Below are 24256 nucleotides of genomic sequence, written 5' to 3'. Positions count from 1 at the left end.
ACATCGACCTGTGCCATGCCGCCTTCACTGCTCCTCTGAACGCCTTCGTATAATATGTTCCACCCGTCTGTTTTGAAACGGCGGATAATATTTCAAAAGGATAACTACGGGTTGCAATGCACTAAAAACTGAGCAACATCATATTCCTGCTTATTTTCTGATAACATCATAAGTACACATCATAACTTTGTACATCTTTGTAAGGTCTCAAAGTTCCCATTTCCATGATATTCAGTAAATGCGACATCTGTATGACTTCATTGTTTTAGTTTTTTCAAAAAAGCACAAAAAACTTTTTTGTATCTACTTGCTGCTGGATTACTACTACTACTACTACTACTACTACAACTACTACTACTACTACTACTACTACTAACACTATACTACTACTACTACTAACACTATACTACTACTACTACTACTACTACTACTACTAACACTACTACTACTAATACTAACACTACTACTAAAACTACCACGACGACTACTACTAATAAAACTACTACTTCTACTATTACTCAAAATGCGTTAGGGTTTATGGGATAACAGATTCTTATTCTCTATATTATTTGCATTCAAATATTAGAGGTTGAATTTGAGTATTTCATAAGTTTTTGGTTAATCCCGACATTTTTATGGAAACAAATCATTAAAATGAATTGTGATCATTCGTTCAGTGCGGCATCCAGTGCTGTACTTAACACACAAACTCTGTTTACAGAGACTGAAACATAGTTTATTCACCTTTTATCATCTTATATTGGCCATTTTAGCCAGTTTTAGACACTCATTGTGAACACACTTTTTTAACTACCTGTCCACCAAGGCCTGTGGTCTTGGGTAATTCTGTTATCCACGGAAAACATTGCAACAATTATTTTCTGTTCTTGTGTTTTGTTTTTAATTCCTCCATGTATAAACCATCCTCGAGTCCTTTGAAAGGCATTATGAAGGGTTCATTTTACATGATTTTACATACTCGTGGGGAAATGCATGTCATTTCCAAAGACAACGCATCAAAATTGCTCTGGATACTTAAAAATAATAATGCTTGGCATATTGTTGAATTAATCTGATTGGTAATCAGGGAAAATAATCTCAATGTACTTCCAAATTGTTAAAAAACGAAAAACATACAGCACGTGTACTCTGATAAATAGAGCAGCTACAAACAAAGGATTGTAATAGGGTTGTGATTATAAATTTCAGAAAAACCAGACTGGGTTTTACACCAGCACTCAACTTTGGAAGGTCACTAAAAACTTCTCATTCATCATTATTCAAATGTCAATCAAGAAATTCTTGTGAGCCATTTTAAACACAAATCTTTGTTTATTGAAATGAAATTTTTAAAAAATCCTACAGAAAGACAAGGATGGAGCTCACCAACTCATTTATATACAACATTTTGTGTGTTGACTGTACAAATACTAATGAATTTGAATACAGAATGCAATTGAATGCCATCTGTCATTCTTGGGACAGAGGGCTGAGACCAGAGAAATGAGACATAAAAAAAGAAGAAGCAATGAATGAAGACACACCAAGTCCTTTACTTTACATATTTCTCCATAAATTTCTTGTGGAACTCTGAGCGCAGCGTGTCATTGACAAAACGTTTCTCCTTTCGTGCTTCGTCCACTCCTTTGGCGCAGTTCTTGAACACAACATCATCATCCCACCTAGAAACATATTATCAAAGTGTTGGTGATTAGTGGGAAGTGAAGAGAACATCTTTCTTTAAATAAAAATCTTATATCGTGCATAAATATGTGTGTTTGTGAGATACCTTCTTTTCACTCTGAATGTGTTCTGAGTCGGGTTCATCTGTTGTTGCTGTTGTTGTCCTGCTAAATTAATCAAGGGATTGCCACTTAAGATATTCTCCATGCGAATCCTCTCCTCCTCTGCCTTTTGCTCTCGCTCCTAAAATGGCAGCAAAAGAAACAAATTCACTCAACACAACAAGGTAATATTTATTGTTATTATACACTGTATAACGAGAGCTCTCCAATCTCGTTATACAGTGTATAATGACAATAAAGACCATTCATTCGTCATTTATCCTCTCTAAAATCATTCTTTTGTTGATTGGGCTTTCAGCAGGTCTGAAATTAGCATTTACTTTGCGTTCTTGCTCTTCAGCCCGCTCCTTCCTGATCTTCTCCAGTTCTGCCATAAGAGCTGCAGTGTCATCGTCATCACTGTCCTCCTCAGAGTCCTCGTCCTCATCATCCTACAAACAATCAAGCATCATTGGCGAGGGAGTTTAATGAATGCTAATCACCACTAAGTGTCCACAAGGTGTTGCAGTGCACGCACTTACATCAGTGAGAGGGTCATCAGCGTCCAGGTTGGCTGCTGGGATCTGATCCAGTCTGGGCCTCTTTGAAGAGGATGACGAAGATGATGACGATGTGGTGTGCTCTGGAAAGTTTGGGTCAATGCACTTAGTATACATATGGATGTTTTGTTATACAGTATGCTCCTGACCATTCACCATTTCCTATCGTTTCAGATTCATTAACTTATTTATTCCGTGTATGTGTACAAATAGTTATAAACTTAAGAAAAGGTACAAACTTAAGATAACATAAGAGACTTGTTCACAATATACACATAAAGTCATTTTTAATAAACGTTACGTCGAACATCGGCAGTAAGACCAACCTCTTGGTCCCCTCTCTCTGGTCTTGTCACGTGCAGCTACACGCTCCCTCTCCTCCAGCTCTCTGCGGAAGTCACGGGCACGCACCTCCTCAGGGACATCCTGGGTAGGTTGCCTGAGAACAGGGTAGAAAATTTGGAGAGAAAAACAAATATATATACAATTTTACTTCCAGCATAAAGTGAGTGAGCAGATAGAAGATTTTGTAGAAACGCTTCAGAAAGTATCAAACTGGATCAAATTCAGTTCCTGGCTAACCAGCCAGCAGTGAACTCACCGGCACACTGCTTACAATCCAAAACTCAACTCTGTACTGACCTGTACTTGATCTTGGTGTGACCCGGAAGATCTCGACTGGAGTACTGCTTGGACAGGGCACTCAAATCACCTTCCCCTTTACCCCTCCCTCCTCTCGCTGGCTCAAATGTTGGCCTTGCAGCTGTAGTCATCTTTGATGGCTCTGCTGTGGCAAAACGTGAGGAGAAGAAACACAAGATGAAAACCAAGAAATGTTCAAAACAGCACACACCAAGTTCCCGACACAAACATAACACCAACTTATGAATTACTAAGCAGCTGTGCCCTCCTTTCAGTCTTTTATACTGCCATATGTTTTAACACAACAGAGATTATGGAGATTGGTCAATCATCATATATGATATATATATATCAACATATATGATTCTCCCATTACAGTCAGACAGGATTAATGACTTCTGTTGCTGAAATCACAGATTTTCCACCTGAAACATGAATTAATATTCATCATTGGTTCATATATTAAATGATGGAAGAAATTTCAGCAAAAAACTACAGCCAGCAACAAATTAAATCGGTCAATAAGCGTTTTGGCCGATGAGATCAAAAACTGTAACACCCCGGTTATTATTATCATGTCTTAGTGAGACACATACCCTCTATTATTGGGCAAATAATCTGTTTTCTTATTACTGATAAAGTACAAAACACAAGGTAGCCAGCTAGCCACTATAGCTAAGTGGCTAGCAGGCTAACCTGCTTAACATCGCTGTTAAGGAGGAAAACAATGCTATTTCGCCCCTCCGACTGATTGAGTACCATCAAACAACGAATACTTTTTAAAGTTGTTGTTTTCAAAGTTAAACTGAAATTCTAATTACTGTATTTTTAGTAATTAAGTTTGTTGTAATAACACTTACGACGCTGCTACCACACGACAAAAAGAAGCCCCGACACAGGGTGTGACGTCACTTCCCGTAGAAACCTGCCAGTGGAGAAGATGCATTCATGAACACTCGGAAATGTATAAATCTACTTACAAACTAAACGAACAATTCGTTTTTAAATTATTTCTCTAATTGATGCTCAAACAATGCGTTCCTGTGATTAAGGCGTAGAAGTCTTAATAAACGAAAATTCTGCAGTCCTAGATCTCACCAGGTATTCTACCTTTGCAAACATTTAGTGAGAACAAATAAAGTAAAGTAAAAATGTGCAGTGTTCAGGATCAGATGATGCATTAGAATGCAACCTGTCCCTGATGTTATCACCAGCTCCAGTTGAAGGAGGTCAGTAAGCACATACATGTCTGTTATGTTACCTTTAAATTATAAACCACAGTTAGTTTAAAGCATGTACATATGAAAGTCACAAATTATGTTTTGGTTGCATTGTAACCCTGACTGCCAGGTGTTCAAGGTTGTATTATGGTTCTTCAGGTGCGTGTCAGGCAATTCAGATGGAGTACACATAAGTACACATAGCCAAAGCAAAATGTCCACAGGAAAACAAATCTATAAAGTTGTCAGTACCTTTCAATGTAAAATGTATTGGCCACAAGGGTGGATTTGTATTGTAGCCATGTGAAACACACATAGTTGAACACAAGACACATAAATCATAATAAAATACATGAACAGACATAACAGAACAGTTGGAAGTCGGTAAAAACAATGCACACACAATTGTATTCCCCTGTGTTGGCACAATCTCAGATTTGTTAGTACAAGGAATTTCTTTTTGTTTAAAGACTCAGAAAGTTTTATTTCCTCTCCTCACTGTTGCCTTTGTACACAGCATGCAACAATGCGGTTAAGAACAAAATGTACCCTCATGTTCCTCTTAAAGAATTTACATTGAGCAATCCACCCAGTCCCATTGTACCGTGTCAGTTCTGTATACACTGCATGCGATATATCACTGTGACGACCTCCTTGTTGTTTTGATAGTGTGCTGTCGGAATACTAAGAATTTCTACTGAAGATGTTGGCTGAAGTTCAAGAATGCAAACCAGCTGGGAGGTTTTGCTGGATTCCACACAGCATCATCATCATGTGTATACAAGGTGTTATGGTAGGTACATATGTAAAGGGGAAGTACAACCAGACGATGCAGAACAACGAAACTATTTACAGTGCGACTGTGATTTCCTGCGAGCTATACTGTGACCTCTTTGTCTGAGTTGATCTAATTCATGTTATATAGGCACCTGTGTGTGTGAGTGAGTTATTGAGAAAGCGAAAGGATGTGTGCTGTTACCTTTCTGAATATGCCTTTTTCAGGTCAGTCCATCGTAACAAAATCTCATTTATCTCTAATTGAATCAAGCCATGCAGATAGTTTTGGTTTGATGTGTCCAAGTTTGGAGATATCTGCTTCTACAAATTGGCTGTGGTGCTTACGGCATTTAAATTTCATTAAGAATCAGTAGTCAGAGTCCCAGAGGCTGTAATTAATCCTCAGACCAAACATTTCAGTTTATTAAATTGTAAAATACTAAAATCACTCAACATAAAGGACTGAGTTTAAGTTTTGGTGTGCCTGTTTAAGTTTCACTGGAGGACATGCATATTTCACTTGGATGTATTTTGGTGTAAATGACAATGAAAGGTTCTGATCAGGGAGGAGATTAAATTCCAAGAAGTTTACAGTCAGGTCCCTCTTGATTCCTGTCAGCCTCCAACTGGAACAGCGTGCCTTTACTCGGAGCTAAGAGTGAAACAGCAGTCAGATGAAACTGATCAAATGTCTTCAGCTAATGAGCCGCAGGGTTTCATTTCTGGCCACATTAATAGTTTGATAAGCTTATTGTATGAGGAAAAAGAGCTCCACTAAGTAAAAGCCAGAAAAACAATGCATGAAAAAGCTGTGTTTTTTTTCTCCGTTTAGTTCGGAGGAAATAGTGTTTGTGACAGTCTGGTAGATAAACAACTCTGGAATGTAACATTTCACCATTGCAGAAACACGAAACTACTAATTAAAACAACAGCACCTGTCTCCCCCACTCTATGATTGTTATGAAAAGCAACCCACCCACTCGATCAACCTGCACAGTAGCATCCATGTGTGACACTGCAGTTAAACAAGGGGTGGAATTTGTAATGAGACGGGGGTGGGGGCTCAGGTTGTAGTGCCTTTACCTGTCTGTCTGTGAGGCAGAGAACCAGACGAGGCTTGACATCACTCCAACAGCGCTGACGCAGCTGACCAGAACAGGTGAGAACACAGCTTAGTGCAGGAATTGATTTCACACATGCTCTGATTTCAAGTTCATTGACTATGCAGGGTCACTGCAAAGTCAGAATCGCTTTCATTTTCCATGCATAATGAATTTGACCTGGTTAATTGGTGTTGGCACATCTCCAGCGAGGCTCATTATCGGAGATTAAAACACAGAGTGTGGGTCAAAATGTTAACAGGGGCTCAGAAGGGTGTGACAGGACACTGTAAACACATTTTGGGATACAATTCTGAGCAAATGACTGAACATGGAGTCTATATAGAGCAACATTATTGCATGAATCTGCCAGGTTTTGACATAAAATGTGGTGAAAAAAGCATACAAAAAATCGTATCTAAATATCTAATTTCAATGTTTCTATACATGTTCTTATGGAACAAAGCTGTCAGGAATGATTAGTAGCAGATGATAAATACTTAAATGTCACTTTTATGATCTGGTTGAGTTGTTTCCGTGCTGAATGCAGTATTACTGGTTGTGTCTGGGTCATTCAACAGACCTGAAATCACTTGTGAGAAAGATAGGAAGCAGATGTCGTGTGTCACTGTTCTGCAAACAATGAGCACTGTTTTATTTGTGTAAACGTTTTAAAACTAAACCTTGAATTGTTTTTTTCCTTTTGCATCTTCAGATAATCTCATCAGGTTGAACATATCAGCATCATGGCACAAGGTAAGTCACACTTGAATCCAATATTTCATCCATTTATCTGATTCAATTTGGTGTGAAAGCATTTCTGGTACCCAGTTTTAACAGAAAGTGTGTGTGTGTGTTGTAGATGTTGACAGGAACACAGTGTTTCAAACCACCAGGGTGCGGACTGCACTTAAGAACGATGTCAGTTGGATCCAGGGATCAAAACAAGGAAATAAAGAGCAAGACAATGCAAGGTATGCCAATAGCGATTAAGACACAACCTCAAAAATGAAGTGTTGATTTGAAACAATAATTCAATTCATTACATAAAATTAGAATCTGGTGTTGTTCTGCTTTCTTGCATTTCATGTCCTACGTTACATGTAGACTTTTAGAGAGAAATGTTGCAACAAACATGCTGCATATTAATGACAACTTCTTCTGTCTTGCAGGACGGAGCAGGCTGTGGAGACCAAACCCGCTCCAGTCAGACAGAATTCATACGTCCAGCTCACAGCCAAGAAATTTGAGTGAGTGTTACAGTACAAATATTGAAAGATGTCAATATTAATGCCTGTTCTAATTTATTTTAAAAGGACAAATGCCAAAAACCACGTGACCATCCCAAACAAGGCCTCCTTGTTTGTAAAACCTGTTTGATTATGGTCTCAGATTTAATCCATCCACACTGATGCAGTGCACGGTTTGGCCAGCAGATGTTGCCCTTTTTGATTATGTCAGATGCTTTGAAACAGTGAATCATTTTCAACACAATTGCTTCATAGTGATTGATGACGTGATGACATCTGATAAAGTGGCATTCGGCAAATGTAATTAACAAAATTGTGTCTGAAGCAGGTGCTCACTGAATTTGTAATTTCTTTTATATATTTAACTAGAAATCTGGCAGATTTTTTGGGTTGAAAATGCAGTAAATAACAGAAACAAATGTGATATTCAATTATTCAGTCTAGTGAATAAGTTGAGTCTCATTTTAATACAAGAAACAATGTGGAGGTAGTCAAACTGAAATGATCCTTTAACTCCCGTTGGGTTGGTGAATAAAAACAAAAAAACAAAAAATGGCTTCAGGCACAAATCACCATAAACATGAACTTAGCCCTGGGCAGCTCTGCCGCACCTATAAATTCCCACAGTACACTGCAGGCAGACCTGTTCTTTAGCTGGTTGATAAAGTATTAATCTGAAAACAATCCTTGCTTACTGAATATTTACCCTCAAGGCACAACTGACTTAACACTGGGATATTTGCCCTTTAATACCAAGAGAGTTAAGCCTTCTAGCAAACATTATAAAAATATAAATCCCCAATTTGAGTTGTACAAATATTTAGTGATCAAGTGTTAAATAGTACCCATTGTTTTGCTGAGCATAAAAACTAATTTTCTTTCAAATGGTTTTCAATGATTCAAAATAAGGCCATGTTCAAAGACACCTACTTTATGTTTAATAAGATTGTAAACATGTAAACATTCGTTAACTATTTACACACTAATTGATTAATACATGCAGCAGTGTTCCTGCCTGTGTATTGTTGCCAGCTGTACCTCTTGCATTGATATTACATCACCTGACTTGAAGACGTACATGACTCAGACAAACACACACATACTTGTACTTATGTACTTGTGAGGACCCTCATTTCCAAGCTCCTCACCTTAAATTAATTCTTACGTTACCTTTATGGCCAAGTATTAATCTTCAAAGAGTCCTTTAAAGCTGTGAGGCTCAGCCAAAATCCCCACTTTCCAAAAATCTCATCACTCTGTGAGGTTAAATGTTCTGGTCCTCACTATGTAGCAAATACGCATGCACATACATGGACACACACCCCTTTGGTAATTAATAAATGAGCTTAAGACAATTTGATTGTGCTGCAAAAATATTTCAAAAATACTTTTATTCTGTTTTTCTACCCAGAGCTCATCCTGTAAGGTCCATTCTTCTTTGTGAATACAAAACATTTCAGTAGGAAAACATCCCTCTCAAAATTAAACAAAGGGCTCAATTTTCCTTGATAGTTCTTCTGTTTTTTAGATAATATTCCTTTTCCAACTACTAAATGGGCCAATTACATTCAGAATATGTGAACAAGGACATGTTTTCATTTCCCCTCTATCGATATAAAAAACATTGTTTACCCATCAGTGCTTTCAGTGTTTCACAGCAGGCCTGAACACCACAAAGGAGAAATCACTTAGTAACAAATTTCACGAGTAGTTCTTTTGTTTGAAAATGTTCTGCATGGATACAGAGCCAAGACCTCACTACCTAACTACATTTTCACAATGTGCTAGTTATTTATAGTCAATTGTGAAGAATAATGTGGCTAAGATTTAAATCTGTCCTTTTATCTTCATAAGCATGTCCAGAAAAATGAGGTGAATCTGTTAATATATGAGCTGCATGAAAACAAACTGAACAAATAAACAGCTTGTTTGATCAGTCCAGAGCAGGATAAGAAAAACTCCCCCACAGCATACACTTTGTAGACTAGCATGGGGTTGGGCGATGTCTAATGAATTGGCTTAGGAAGATGCACGCAGTGAAACATCGTGATGGACGATGACACTGTCGTTGTTGCTCTGACGGCACCCTCCATCTGTCTCACACAGCAGAGAAAACTGTCTCCTGTCACCAACGAGGGGAGTTAGAGCAACTCTCTCATGCCTGCCAGGCCAGCAGCCGACATTCCCGTGTCGGGTCGAACAGTGTCTTCATCTCTGCACCACAAGCCCATAACTAAGCTGTGTTCAGGCTCAGAAGCTTGAAACAAGATTAGCTGGCTGGCTATACTCAGGAAGAAAGAAGAAAAAAACAAGAAAGCGCAAATAACGGCCAATTGATAGAAATAAACTAACAGCGGCTTGCAGAAAAAAACACCATGGCCACCAATGTAGTGGAGCGTCTTGGGTTCGCAGGTTTGATAAGAAAATTATAAATGGGACATGGAGGCGTCAGCCACTGGCAATGGATGAGGGCAGTGTCTATCAGTCCAACCCTACTAGCCTACCATCAGGCCAGACATATTGCTTTTAACAACGCGTTCAGGTATGCATGATGGCTGGCTTGCATATCCTCTGTCCGTTTGTAGCGGTGGTTGCGCATGCCCTCAGAAATTAACGCTATGCATCCACAAGATGCAATATGCACATAAACACTGGGAGTAGTGTAGCTCCAGTATGGGGGTGTGACAAGTCAGTTAGCACGTCAGTGGCAGCACAGACAACAACAGACACAACTTCCATTTTACTCAAACTTGTTAATGTGAGTTAGCTTAGCTAGCTGGCTGACCATCAATCACACACAAGACAGAAGGACAGAGCTTAAGTTCATTTGTTGTACAGCAGCAGTTCGAAATCTTTCCTGCTTCTGATCACTCCTCACAGGAAAAGACCCTTTTCACGGCAGACATTTTGACTTATCAAAGCAGGAAAAGCACAGGTGGGAGCAATGACATTAACGATGGCTCCATTCCATTAAGTGTCCCCATATGTCATGTCAGTAAGTGAGCATGCACAATACTAGAGCCTAAGAACTGGCGCACCTGTACTGAATGCAGCCATCATTAATTTATTGAATTTCACCTGTGCTTTTTCTACTTTGGCAATTGACACTGCTGTGAGTCATTTTTCTGCCTCAGCTTGTTTCATTTGAATGTTTTTTAGAGGCCTGAAGAGGTGAAAGTAGCCAATATTTTACAAGACAAATACAATAAATATAGAAGTCTTAAAGAATATAGAAATATATATTTTTCTTTCTTATACCTTAAATAATCTTTTGTCCTCTAGACCCCTAGTCGGGACCCTGGCCCGCTGTTGTGCAGCATTTAAAAATTTTCACTCAACAACACAATCTGAGCACGTTGAAATAATATCAACACAACCCTTTCTGGTGAACTCTGCAGTGAGTCTGTGGGAAGGTTTGCACGGTACTCTAGCACGAGTGTCCATTCAGTTTTTGTTAAATTATGCAGTCAGTCTCTTTCCTCAAAGCTACTGACTGGTAGTCTTAGGTAGTAATGAGTTAGGAGGAGGGTCCAGCAGCTGTGAGGTCTCCCACAGAGTGCATCCCCTGTGCTGATGTGGACAAGGAAGGTCCAGCTCCCGGGCCCATTGCGTGGGACGGCATTAAATGACCCTCGGTAATGGCGAAGTGGTTCAGTGGGTACATGCCACATTTCCTAAAGCCTTCCTTCACAGTCCTGACACCCTCCTCCTCCTTCACTACCTGATACGTCCCTTTAAATACACCTGAAAACTCCTTCTTGCTGACAGCAAAGTGAGTATCAGTGGCACAACCGTCACCTATTAGCGCTGCAAAGCGCTGCTTCAGGAGGAAAAAGAGACCCGCGTCAAATGGCTGCAGGATGTGAGAGCAGTGAGGCGGAAGGCACAGAAGGATGACGTCCTCCTTACGTGCTGCTTCCACCACCTCAAGGTTCACAGGAGACTTGTGGCCGTCAAAAATCAACAGCAGTGGACGCTCTTTCGGTGTGTGCAGAAGGAAGTGTTTGAGGAACCATTTCTTGAAAAGTTCAGAGTTGACACACCCCGAGTCTGACCAACCATAGAGGGCATTTGGAGGTCCTTGTGTCTTGTAACATACTCCCCCTGGATAGGCCTTTGAGTAGATAATGAATGGGGGAATGTCCACTCCAGTCGCACTAAAGCAAGCCAGGACGGAGATGTGGTCCCTCAGGCCTGGTGCTGGCTTGTAGCCCAGACTGGCAGATTTTGGGAGTATCACCCTCTTCCTGCCCAGCTGAAAGCCCGTCTCGTTGCAGTTAAAGATTTGGTGAGGCTTGTCTCTCAGTCCACGAGTGTCCACGACAGTGCTCAGCAAATGAAAAAACTGCTCCACTGCTTCCTTCCTCACACACACCGTCCTCCCACGGACAACATTGTCTGCTGGCTGAATGGTAATATTCTTTTCTTGCCGTTTTCTAAAATTGAGCCACCAGGTCTGGCCCAGTTTAGAAAACGCCACCCTCCGATGCTGCCGCTTATAAATGGACGATGCGAAGGACACTAGCTGTTGCTTGGTCAGTGGAAATCCATGCTTGGACATGTATAAAGAGAACTCTACCAACAGGTCCTCGTCTGCAGATGTTATAAGCTGGGCCGGCCCACTGCGACTCCCTGGTGCCACCCGTCCACTGACTCTGTCCCCCAGTGAAGATTTAGGGACTCCAAACTCCTTGGCAGCTTGTCTCACCGTGCACCTTCCAGACTTCACCTCGATCAGTGCACGCTCCATGGCTTCCTCTGTCCATTTCTTCTTCTTCTTCCTCCCGATTTTGTCAAGATGATTTCTTGATGGCATTTTTTTCTAGGATGGCACAGGAGATGCAGGAATGAATAATGCATTAAGCAAAAGTGATTCACACAGAAAGACTGAACACCTTAAGTGCTTTTCATCCTCCTTCGCCTACACTTTGACCTTGCCAGCACACAGCTCCGTCAAGCCGTTTTCCTGACTGATAAGGGGTAATACATAACTTCCTTATTCTGAGCCGAGCTTAGTTTACAAGATGGCTGTTTTTATTGTGGTTTCTCACAGGTGCAATGCTCAAAAACCAGAGCAACAGATATCCTGCACCCAGCATTCATTTTCACTTCATACAGTTGATTAAGTCTCATTCTCAGGTCACTAAATACCAAAGCTTCACAAAGCATCAGTATTTGGGAGTGAGCCTCAATAATTAGTTGTTGTTGTTCAGTCAGTACTTGGGGTTGACCGATATGGCTTTTTCCGGGGCGATACCGATTATTAGAAATCAAGGAGACAATAATTGGAGCGATAATTGGGGCTGATATTCATTTGCAGTTTAATTGAAACTCTGTCAAAATTTTGAAAAACCAGTGATAAAATAAATACAAGTACAATTTAGTCAAGTACTATTCTTAAGTATAATATTAAGCTACTTTACTTGAGTATTTCCATTTTCTGCCACTTTATATTTCATTTAATGTTTAAAGGCTATTAATTATTGTTGTGTGCGGGACATTGTGCAAGAGGATGCTGCAGCAGAGCCAAAGCAAAACATGTTTATTTTATCAGCAATCTGACAGAAAAATTAGCGATACCAATAATCTGTACAACAAAAACCAATCATACACCATCCCAAAGCGTTGGTATTTGAAGATCTGAAAATAAGACTCAACAATCATCTGTCTTTTTCACCTACGCTGATTCTGATTTATCAAACATGTAATAGAGAGACCCTTAGACCCTCTTTCTGATAATCCTCTGGTCAATTTGTCAAAAGGATCGTTGTGTCCCCCCAGACAAAAAAAGCAGCTCTAGATCTAAAGACTGTTCCTACTTCTGGAACAGGAAATAATGCATTTTTGCTGCAGGTGCATCAAAATACGAAATACCTACAATGCTGACCATTAAACTCATACTAGTCCAGGTTTTCTTGAGTGATTGGTCCATACATTGTCGTTTTTATGTTTTCAGAGTTAATAGTTTCAAACCTTGACCAGTATCGAAAACAATCGTTTTGCTCTTCTTACAGTAAGTTTGCTTGTGACTGTCGGACAATACTAAGAGCCATAATAACAAAGCATTAGCATAGAGAGCCTACTGTGAGCACGTTTCCCTTAAATTCCCCTTTCACTGGAGACCCAGGAGCTACCCTGGTGACATGTTGGTACTGAAATGATGGTCTACTTGTATTTTATTTCATGCGTAGGGAAACCAGTGAATATCCCATCTGACTTACTGGTTTTGGGGGGTCGTCGTGTTAATGTTGTAGTGGGGTTGTGACCACGCCGCACACCGTTACGTTACTGTTTGAAAACTAAGCTTACAGTCACTTTTCCTTGTGGTTTTGAGACTAAATTAGGCTTTAAAACACAGCGCAGGTGTCCGTGTTTATGCTCCTGTCGCTGCTACACGTCTGTCGGTCACAGGAAGCTGAAATAACGCGGTAACGTTTACTCAAAAAGCCGCACGCTTTCCTACTTGCTGCCTAGCATGAACCAGCTACATAACAACACGCCAGGGGACAGCGGAACCAAGCCGGAAGCTGGGTAACAGCGCCTTCAAAATAAACGCTCACAACTTCCTGTTACAAAAATAAGTGTCTAACTGCAGGGGCATTCATATAAAATCAATAGATTACATCACGGAGCTCAATGACGTGAAACTATAGCTGTAAAGTTGTTGGTAAATGTTGTGTAGCACCATATCACCTCATTAGATACAGGGCAGTTGGTATCAAGGCATTGGTGTACTTTGCTAAACTGATTAAAGCAAATGTCAGTGTAGCCAGGTGCACCATGAACATACAATATATTAAGAGCTATATCATTATCAAGGTGTTTTTCTTTTGCAGGCACTAGTCCAATTTTGTTTACCCCACATCTATTACCAGCAATGTTAATAAATGAGAGGCACAAACTGGGGCTAAATTAACTCACGCAATTATCTAGATCACATTTCTTGTTCAAGCAAACAGCAACACCCCGTCTCTTCACTGCGGCGTGTTTGGTGGTATTCACATTGTTAATAAAGATTGTGTTGACATTTAAGGTTGAATTTGTCTGCTTTGCCTCATGAATCAATGTAGCTGGCCCTATTTTTTAATAAGCTGGTGTCCTATATGTGTAATTTGTTTTACCTCCAGAGCAGGTCAGAACATTTTTTTGTGCAGATTATAGATGATCCCCTCACTGATATAAAAGAAGAAACTGAGTCATATTATGAACACCTGACACCCGACAATAACATTCTGACACTGCACTCAGAAAGTATATGCTACACAGAAAGTAAATGCTTTAAAAGTTGTCTGTCTTTATGTTGTACATTTACATTATCCCTAGTGTAAAAAAAGGATAGAAAAGACTCTAAACACTTTGTTATGGAGCATTTGGCTTTGACGGCAATTCTGAGCTATAACAGTTTAAAGCTGATGAAATCTTTCCCTGGTTGAGAGAAATTCATTAGCAAGACATAATTTTCATCAGCTCTGTAGTCAGTTCTAAGGTTATAAATGCCAAGGTCCTTTTCAAGGTGTGCTTCTTATTCTTACCCTGTAGATCAGTCGATCCTCCACCGAACCCTCCTCTGCAAAACACGGAGTTTATTCCATCTGAAGGGTATGTATGTGCTGAATTTGAATAAAAACTGTGCAAACTAATAGCTGCCCCTCTGCAAATCCACATGTTTTGATAATTGCATTGTTAATCTCAGTAATATCTGAACATGTAAAGCAAAAATTGACTGTTAGTGCTGGATATATAAATTCTGCAAGTCTATTATTTTCTGTTCTTTCTTTCAGCGATTCAGCTAATCAGGAAAATTGTGAAGTTGTTCCTCCTCATAAAGATGCTCAGCCTGAGGGGTCAACAGTGGAGACCACAGACGATACAAAGTTAGTATATGAGAGCATCTGTCTACTGTAACAGCAAGTACATTTAAAAATGCTGAGTGTAGGGACTTTTGTTGTTATGTCTTTTTTTGCATAGTTGGGGATAAGCAACTCCTTCTGTTACAGGTCCCAAGCAGTCACAGATATACCTATCCAAAATGGTGAGGCACAACCAGGCACATCTGTAGAGAACACAACTGCAGAAAACAAGGAAGAAAATGCTGATACAGCAGTTGAGCTGTCAAACGTAGAGCAGAGTGAGGGGGCTGCTGAGGTCTCTGCAGATGTCCATGTAGAAGAATATGTCCAAAATGGCGAGGCACAACCAGTTTCTTCAACAAAGGAAAATCCAGAATCAGTGTCTCCTGTGGCGCCAACTGAGCAACAACTCGTCAACACAACATCAGAAATCAAGGGAGAATATGCCAATACAGCAGCTGACGAGTCATATGTAGAACAAAATGAGGTCAAAGTCTCTGCAGATGCTCATGTGGAAGATCACACAGGGGAGAATAAAGATAGTGCTGTGGTCCCTGCTGTGCTTTTAGTCGAACCGAAAATTGAAGACCAACCTTCAACTGAAACAGAGCCAGCAAAAGCAACAAATGTGGAGAATTCAGGAGTAGAATCAACTGTACAACCTGCAGAGGGGAGTAGTGAGAAATGTCCTCCAAAACAGGCTGCAGGAGAAATAGTTAAAGCTGTAGATGTGGCTGTGGTGGAGTCGGCACCTGACAAGATTGATGTGATTAATACAATGCCAGGAGGAGAGGCTGTTCTTCAGGACAGTATTGAAACAGTCCCCAACTTTGTGGCAAATCCTGTATCTGAATCGCCCACTCATCCTGCTGCTGAAGCTGCTACAGACAGGAGTTGTGAGACAGGTCTGTCTGCGGAAACTGCTGAAGCTGTAGTTGAGGGTAAGGTGGAGTCATTGCCTGCGCCACTGGCTCTAACCAACACAGCAGGAGACGAAGCTGCTTCCCAAGACATTGTGAAAGAAGTCCCTGACTTAGTGGCAGATACTGTATCCAAATCGCCCACTCAACCCGCTGCTGAGGCTGCAGTCGAGCCTGTAGAAAGTAAAGTTGTGTCTGCCGCCTCAGCAGAGCCAGTTTTACAGACCAGAGCTGACGAGGTTGTTAAGTGTGAAGTCCAGCCTGTTCAGAGCACTGTTGCAGAGCAAAGTGTCCAGCCAGCAACTGAAAATGCATCAGCTCAAGTGGTGGAGCTAAGCATCATGGATGCACTTGAGCCTGGAACAGCTTCAAATGATAATTTATCTTACAATGCCATGGAACTGACGGATGCATTAGATATAGATGTGAAGCCACCTGCAAGTGATGCCGCTCCTGAACCTGCGGGAGATCCAGAACAAACCCACACCAAGGAGAAGCAACTGATCCAACAGTCGGATCATACCAACATGTGAGTAAGCCCTTATGAGAAGGACCATAATATTTACATGTGTGTGCATATAAAATAAAATGCATCTTATTCTTTGCTGATGACAATTTTTTATAGCTCTGAAATGTCTCAAAAGTCAGTAGAGGAGCAACGATCCACACGGACGCTGAGTGAACCCAGGTAATGTCTCATTTTAAAGACAACACTATTAAGAATTTGAAAAGTTCTTCGTCTTCTTCTTCTTCTTCTTTTTCTTCTTTGGTTTTATTTTTACTTTTGGACAGTCACAAAGTTCATAAAGTTCAACAAGATAATCTTTTCTCTCTAATGCAGGACTACCAAGTCTGTTTGTTCATTCTGTGACAAAACCATTGAGGGAAGAGTCAGGCTCATATTCAGTGAACCTCTGATGGACTGCCACCCCGACTGTCTAAAGGTTTGTTCTGTTCTCCTCTTTCATATCTGTGGGTACATATTGAATGACAGGCACATGTCATGTATAATGTTAATTTTCTGTGTGTTTCTGCAGTGTGGCGTGTGCACTAAGGCCCTGGGAGAACTGCTGACCCCCATTTTTTTGCGTAACCAAGTGATCCAATGTGATGGCTGCTTTGCGATAGCTCTCAAGACCTGAAGCCTAACTGGGACAAATATGTCATCAGACAAGACCCAAGGCATGCTGTGATTAATGTGTTGTTTGGACTGAGAAACCTCACCACTGTTGCCTTAACTCTGTATTCTGTCTTTTGAACCAATTTCTGAAAGTTTTTTAGGACATATAGCGTATTGCTAGGATTGAGAAATCTGTAATGAAAAGGTTTGGCAGCATATTTTTATTTAGTAAATGCTTCAATGGAATACAATTTTTAATTTTCTTTTGCTGTATATGGTTAAAATAAAATCACATATTCTTGCCTCAGATGTAAATGGTTTATTAATTTCAAATGAGCATACACAATGAAACCCAGCTCAGTAAGTAGCAGGGCTGCACATCAAACTCGAGTCACCTGGAGGCACATTATGGAAGCATCAACACCTCAGTAACATAAAATCCACTTATTTAATGCATTAACCTAAAAGAAGCTCCAGGAAAGTAGATACAGGTCTCTGCACAGTGGCATCTAAACAAAGCAAAAATGCATTATGAGCGAATGCAGAGTGCATGTGTTGTAAGGGAGGTGAGAGGGTACACCTAACCCTCGCTGAGAACTTTTGTACATTCAGCTTCACTTGCTTTAGTTCACAAGATGGTGATAATGAAGCAGCGGCAAAATCATATTCAATGTATGCATCAGTAAACACTAAACAGAGGGCATGCAGTTATGATTTGCGAGGCGAGCTGTCATTGCTCTTAATTATTCATGAAACATCATACATCGCGATCTGACGACAGCATCAGCGGCAGCGAAGCTTCACAACAAAAGAATCAAACATGAGATACAAACTTGCAAGAGAAAAAATGAACAACAAAGCCAAGAGAATCATCTGAGGGGAGGATTTGAGGAGGAGACCAGAGCTTGCGGCTGGCTGTGAACGATCTTCATCTCTCTGTCTGTTGTTCATACAAAAAGTGATGAGAAACACGTCTAAAGAAATACTATAGCAGGTGATCCAGGTTTGGAAGTTGCTGTTTCCAAGAGGATGAATGGAAATCTAGTGTTGCATGTGTCAACTGTCCATCTCATAGCCAGAGGCTGGGGTTGACCGGGTTGGACATGTTACACTTAGCGGATCCCTTTCCTGCCCAGAAACCGCAAGACTGCGTAGTTGTAGGTGGTGGCAACCATGTACACGAACTGCAAAGGAAGACATTGAGATGGAGGTGAGAAGAGTAGAAAGTAAAAGGGATGAAAATATGGAGGAAAAAAAAATCTTTTCAAGGGTCGGTTCACCCAAATCATAGAAAAACATGTTTTTCTTACTTACTTGGAGTGGTGTCTAGCTGTGCAGATATTTTTGGGTAGGAGTTGTTCAGGGTTTGAGAAATCTTTTTCAGAGATTTCTGCTGCCAGCCAATTGCAAACAAGTTTTCTGGAATTTTGTTTGTGGTGAAAACTGACTTTGATGGTGTTCCTGTTACTGCAGATAACCCACATACTTTGCTATACAAAGTGTTCGTAGGGAACTATTCCTTTGGCAAAAAGCATTTCCACTGAAAACTGTTCATAGAGAGGCACTAGTACCAAAAACTACATTCCATTCATTTCCATCGTACTTAGGTGGCAGCAGTAATCTCACAGACAAAACATCTCAAAACCTGGCCGACCAGATAAAACCAAACCAACATGCACGGCTAAATACAACTAAATGTGTAACTTTTTTTTCTCTCCGTAATTTAGCAGAACGGACCCTTTAAATGTGATTCCAACTGGACGTATTTAAAAGAAGAAGCTTAAATGTGACCACTGACGAAGCAATTGCTCACCAGTGCTAAGAGAGTGATACCGGCACCCGCAAATGCAGCAATGTACAGGTCATAGGTGACGTAGAACTGTAAAATAAATCAAACACAGGTTAGTTTAATATACATTCAGAGAATTTAACCCATCTCTTACATTATGGAAGCCTTGAGAGGCAAATAAAAAAAAAAAGGGCGATCCATTCTCTGATCGAGGTTTCTTCTGTATACTTAAGAACAGGTAGAAAAGGTAAAACATTTTCTGTTAGTTTATTTATTCTGCAAAAACAGGTAAGAAAAAGTTTAAAAAATATATTTTTTTGTTTTTTTCTTGCTTTAATACTTGTTTACTTATTTACCTCCTTACTTATTTAGGAGGCTGAGGCGCACCACTAACCCGTGCTCTAAACAGAACTAAAACAATTCATGTTTTCTTCCAGCTGAGTTTTAATTTCACAGTGCACTCTAAACACAAGGTGCATTAGTGTGTGTTAGCAAGTAATGTAGTGATGACATTACTGTGGAAGTAGCTGATAAGTTAGCCACGCTGATTCCTCCCTTCTAATTTTCCTCCTTGAGAGAAAATAAGAACAGGGGGCAGTGGTGCACTAAAGAAAAAAAAACACCTACCAAACCATTTTTTTCCCACCTGTTTATCAGATTAAATAAATACATAATGAATGAATGAATAAATAAATAAATAAATAAGTACATACATAAATTCATAAATGCATAAATAAATAAGGAACTTAGAAAGATTATCCTAGCAGAGAGAGAAAACAATTATATCAGACTCAGATCTTTTTTCCTCACTTGCCTTGGCCTTCCGTACTTGCAAGCGCGTGTCATAAAAGATATTCACATTCACAACCATTCAATTATAATTGAGAAGAGACTTTACATTCTTTCTGCACACTGGTTTTAATGTGAGGATGCTGACACGAAATACTAAACTGTGTAAAGTGGAGTATTGGATTCATCTACTCACTTCGCTGGTTTTGCAAATAGACGCCAAGGTCATTCCACAAGCCTTCCCTGGCATCGCATTCCAAGGGAGCAGACCTAAAATGAAGACATGACGTAAGTATCACTCACCATTGCTGAATCATGATGAGTTATTTTGACGCACTCCAGTTCCTTCTTGCTCACAGCATATCAGAGACACAGCAGTTAAGATTAAGATAAAAGTGTCATTATCTTCATTATTTCATAACTTATGCAACACCCAATTGTGCATCCACTCTCTGATGATTAATTCATTGCTTTCACGGGCGCATTAACATTCTCATCAGGGGGACATGCGGTCAGTCTTTATAAGAGCAACGCACCATACTGCCTGGCGTCCATGCAAATCCAGCCGTGCTGATTAATGCTGGGGGTTGTTTCAGCCAGGATGTTGATGTTGTGGCAGGTCTGCTCCATGTTGAACAGGAAGAAGACCGGTATGGCGGTGAAGGCGAACACGGCCAGCCAGATGAAGGCCAAGATGTACGTCACTATGATAAACTGTTGGAATGAGGAGTGCAGTACGTTAGGTCACAGAAATGTGGCGCTGAGGTTTCAGTGTGATGAATGTGGTGTCTTTAAATCAGGTGTCAACCATATTTCACTGGAGAAATAGAAGAAACAAAGAACATTTCATTGAGCTTTAAACAAACCAGCATTCAGCATCTTAACAATGACCTGACGTCATCTCCCCCCCTCCTCCCTGCTCTCACCGTCAGGCTGAGGCAGCGGCCACATTGGGTGCTCCTGAATTCACCAAAGGTCTGCTTGACGGCGCTCGTGGCGTAGAAGCCCTCAGCCAGCAGCAGGATACCATAGAGGAAGAAGAAGGATGCCAGGCCGTAGATCACGTACTGGAAATATTTGATGCTGGGACAGTCACAGGGAGACGTCAGGTCAAACAGCAAAATCAGGTAAAAAAATCAGAATTCAGAGTATTTATTGAAGCGTCACTCACAAGGAGGCCATGACCGCAAAGTCCTGAACATTGCGGGCGAAGTAAGTCTCGACCAGGACTTCAGTCTGGGTCAACGCTTCGTGCCCGCAGCCACAAAATAACGCCATGCCAGCATAGCATAGCAAGGTGGCCACCAAGGATGGATAGGGCACTGCCCCAATGCACCGGATACAGCAATCATAACAACCTGAGGGGGCATAATAAATCAGCACACAGGCGGCACACACCGCACATATAACCACACAACACATCTACGCCACGGCGGAGAACTCTTTCACCCTGTGGGGGAGCTATGAAAAAGGCCTCGCTCTGTCTGCAAATCCATGAGCATACACCAAAAAATACCCCACCAACAGGCAAGAAAGCAACAGAAGAAAAAAAATTAGTTCAAGCAGCGATTTCCCAATAAAGCGTCCCAACAAAAAGCAGTCACCACTGACTTCACGACAATCTCACACACTTCTTCCAGTGTAAGCTGCGCTGTTGAAGCAGGTAGCAAATATCCACAGTGTTAATAAAAGCATTGGCAGAAATGGGATAGAGGAAAGCACCTAAGGCTTTGCAAAGCCAAGGCTGCCTGACCGGAAACATTTGCTGCTTCTGATCCTGTACTCTCCCGCGACAAGAAAGATCCCAGTGCCAACCAGTGATGTACAGTGCTGCCTACAAGGTATTGCTATAGTATAATAAGCCTCCCTGCGCTGACTTCATCCGTATGTGAAAGCTGCTATGCTTCTACCAACACTACTAACTCCTGGTCCTGCCCTCTGTCTCCAGGCGTCACCAGGCGAGTGAGAGATGGTGGTGAACACTGGCTTCAGGGGTCTGAAGAAAGAGCTTCTTTTTGTGGCTGCAGATACAATATCCATTGTCTTTGCCACGATCAGGGTGGAACAAAGGGCAGCGATGTCAAACAAACAAAGACCATAGTGCCACAATGCACACACACACACACAAACACACACAGTAGTATGTGGTGGCAGAGTGGTCACCAGGACAGTCTCGACACCACTGGGCACCTCAGGCCATCCTCCATCCACAGCTGGTTGAGTGTGGTACCATGGCACTGAGTGTCAATGCAGGCGGGGGCTGAGTTCAAGTGTTCAAAGAGTGGGTGGAAGCATAATGAACGAGAGGGGCAATTTGAATATTTTCACAACAACAACAACCCCACTCAAAATTTGAGTAATGTCGCCACTCGTTCTGAAACTTCTCAATTTGATTAAACATTTGGATCATTTTTTTTACAGATTATGGGACTGTAGTTGGAAGGAAAAGAGCCAGTGAGTTAAACAAACTGCTACCAAAGTATAAATAGTAACAGCAGGAAGACTGCTAGAGTCCCATTAATGATACTGCCTGCAGACGCCCACACTTCAGCTCTGCCCTGCTGCAGTGGTGGTTACAGTGACAGAGTGATACAGGCCATCACGGCTTCTATGTGAAATCAGTGCAAAAAGGTGCATTTACAGTAGACGCCAATAAACAGTCAGATATTCAAGCTGTTAGGAAATGTGTGAAAATTAGCACACATGTTGTTTGCAAGGGAGGAAAAACGGTTAGCAGAACTTGTTTCGGTCCGCAGTTCTCATGCAAATGTGCTGATTTATACCCGTCACACATGTGGGAGTATCTGACCTCTTTCACACGAGTGACCTGGCATGACCTTGGCATGATGAGAGGCCGTCTGACTCCAGTCTGGTTCATGGTTAAAAGGGGTTAAAGGAGGTAACGAGGAGTTCTCTGTGTATTGAAAAGTAAGTAATCCTGGCTGAGACCATGTGCTGTTTTCTTTTCAGTCTTCAAAAATCATCACTTTGTGTTAAAATATGTCATATATTAGGACATAAGGGGCAAAAAGTGAATAAGTAGTACATCAATAATCCATATATGGATATTAAAATACTACTAAAAACCCATAGGATTAAAGCAGCAAATCTTGCCCACAGTGGGACAGAGGGCAACATGATGTCTAAGGACAGAAAGGACATATTAAAGGCAACATTAGTAAGTTATTGAAATTCACATTTTCAAATCACGTTAATAATAGATGATAAGAGTTATTAAAAATTCTGTGCACTCACCCATGTCCAGAAAGAAGTGCTGGGGTTATTGAAGTTTTGCTGCTTGGCTTTGTGACTGTGATATGAGGATATGAGAAGTTATTCCCCGCCACTCCTATATGAATCTGACTCGCGCTTTTGTCTCATCAACAATAGATAGACCACATCTCCCCGAGTCACATCTTAAAGTCACAAAGTCCCATTTCAGCTGCCAGTCATTATTTATAGAGCCGTGGGTCCAGGATTGGGGACAGAGAGCAGCTCACAAATTCAAATATGAGTTTGTTTCTTGGCATTTGGTGATTTTTACTGTGTTTTAGCATCTTTGACTATACTTATGGCTTTCTTTGATTACTCTAAAATATGTTGGTGAGAAGAGTTTCTGCACACAAACCTTATACAATATATCAGCCACAAAGATTGAAGATTAAATCAATTTATACAATTTGGCTAGTCTAAAGTAATCTATATTGAATTTTTAAGGCCAAATTTGCACTTTTTAGTTTAATATGCACAATGCTAATCAACTAACACAACTATAAAAGATGTTTTTTCATGTTTTTTATTATGCACATTCTTTCGGAGGGTGCATCTCATGAGCTTTCAATACCTCATCTGTCTATCGTCAACATGCATGTGCCGTGTGGCTGCACACACACACACATGCTAGATGTCAATGAACAGCTCTGAGGTTCCCCCAGAGCAGCATCACAGAGATGAGAGGTGTGCACGGACAAAAGAGCGAAATAAATCGAAACGCCAGTGACTGACATGGATGAAGTTGACTAACAAGGGTGACATTGACGGTCGGGTCCAGCTGCTGCCCTCCTTCCCTCCCTCCCCCATGTTTGACCCAGTTGATGTCAAAGCTGGGATCAGTACAAAGGAGCCAGTGTCGAGTGGGAGAAAACACCATGCTATCTTTTTTTTTTTTGGAGAAGCCCCTCATCCTATTTTTGCCCGCCATTTTATGGCCATCACAAAATGGAAATAACTGACATAGAAGACATGAATTATTACCTTATTATATTACGTTATATTGCATTAAATGAAATCCATATTTGTAACGATCACTTGCTCAAGGAGCTACAGCTGCCATTTTACCAGAGAGGCCTGATAATCGTCCATTTAACCACTGGTGGAGATTGCCCCCCTGGTGCCCTATGTTCGAAAAAAACAAAAAACAAAAACAAACTGTGAAAGTGTCCTCTTGGACTACCA

At 40.8% G+C, this 24256-nt stretch overlaps 4 protein-coding genes across 6 annotated transcripts; 1 reads left to right on the top strand and 3 right to left on the bottom strand.

Moving 5' to 3' along the window:
• Positions 1-1312: 1312 nt before the first annotated feature.
• cwc15 (CWC15 spliceosome associated protein homolog) lies at positions 1313-3914 on the bottom strand. 2 transcript variants are annotated; one of them, XM_084372956.1, is made up of 7 exons: positions 3847-3914; positions 2987-3131; positions 2671-2783; positions 2327-2427; positions 2126-2236; positions 1790-1926; positions 1313-1682 (listed from the first exon to the last, which is right to left on the bottom strand). In XM_084372956.1, the coding sequence occupies exons 2-7, from the start codon at positions 3115-3117 to the stop codon at positions 1553-1555; spliced, it is 723 nt and encodes a 240-aa protein (XP_084229082.1). In that variant the 5' UTR covers positions 3118-3131; positions 3847-3914; the 3' UTR covers positions 1313-1552. The 2 variants fall into 2 exon arrangements, with proteins under 2 accessions (XP_084229082.1, XP_084229083.1); XM_084372957.1 differs by having other exon boundaries at positions 2987-3128; positions 3847-3910.
• Positions 3915-6092: 2178 nt separating this feature from the next.
• LOC311269704 (uncharacterized protein) lies at positions 6093-17526 on the top strand. Its single transcript, XM_084374047.1, has 10 exons — positions 6093-6142; positions 6799-6839; positions 6946-7057; positions 7256-7333; positions 14873-14932; positions 15115-15207; positions 15331-16632; positions 16729-16791; positions 16945-17047; positions 17141-17526. Exons 2-10 carry the CDS (start codon positions 6830-6832, stop codon positions 17243-17245), a joined length of 1926 nt encoding a protein of 641 aa, XP_084230173.1. The 5' UTR covers positions 6093-6142; positions 6799-6829; the 3' UTR covers positions 17246-17526.
• Positions 8689-13830, bottom strand: LOC311269611 (uncharacterized protein). The gene is made up of 2 exons (XM_084373845.1): positions 13555-13830; positions 8689-12155 (listed from the first exon to the last, which is right to left on the bottom strand). The coding sequence occupies exon 2, from the start codon at positions 12147-12149 to the stop codon at positions 10851-10853; it is 1299 nt and encodes a 432-aa protein (XP_084229971.1). The 5' UTR covers positions 12150-12155; positions 13555-13830; the 3' UTR covers positions 8689-10850.
• A 1-nt stretch (position 17527) lies between the features above and the next one.
• plp1b (proteolipid protein 1b) lies at positions 17528-23191 on the bottom strand. 2 transcript variants are annotated; one of them, XM_084374049.1, is made up of 7 exons: positions 23057-23191; positions 20973-21159; positions 20728-20884; positions 20338-20515; positions 19998-20071; positions 19037-19102; positions 17528-18407 (listed from the first exon to the last, which is right to left on the bottom strand). In XM_084374049.1, exons 1-7 carry the CDS (start codon positions 23058-23060, stop codon positions 18336-18338), a joined length of 738 nt encoding a protein of 245 aa, XP_084230175.1. In that variant the 5' UTR covers positions 23061-23191; the 3' UTR covers positions 17528-18335. The 2 variants fall into 2 exon arrangements, with proteins under 2 accessions (XP_084230175.1, XP_084230174.1); XM_084374048.1 differs by lacking the exon at positions 23057-23191 and adding an exon at positions 21524-21772.
• Between the last annotated feature and the right edge of the window lie 1065 nt (positions 23192-24256).

The sequence above is a fragment of the Pagrus pagrus genome, assembly GCF_965226575.1.
Source record: "Pagrus pagrus genome assembly, chromosome: 14".
NCBI lineage: Eukaryota > Metazoa > Chordata > Actinopteri > Spariformes > Sparidae > Pagrus > Pagrus pagrus.
This window is presented reverse-complemented; position numbering and strand designations above follow the sequence as displayed.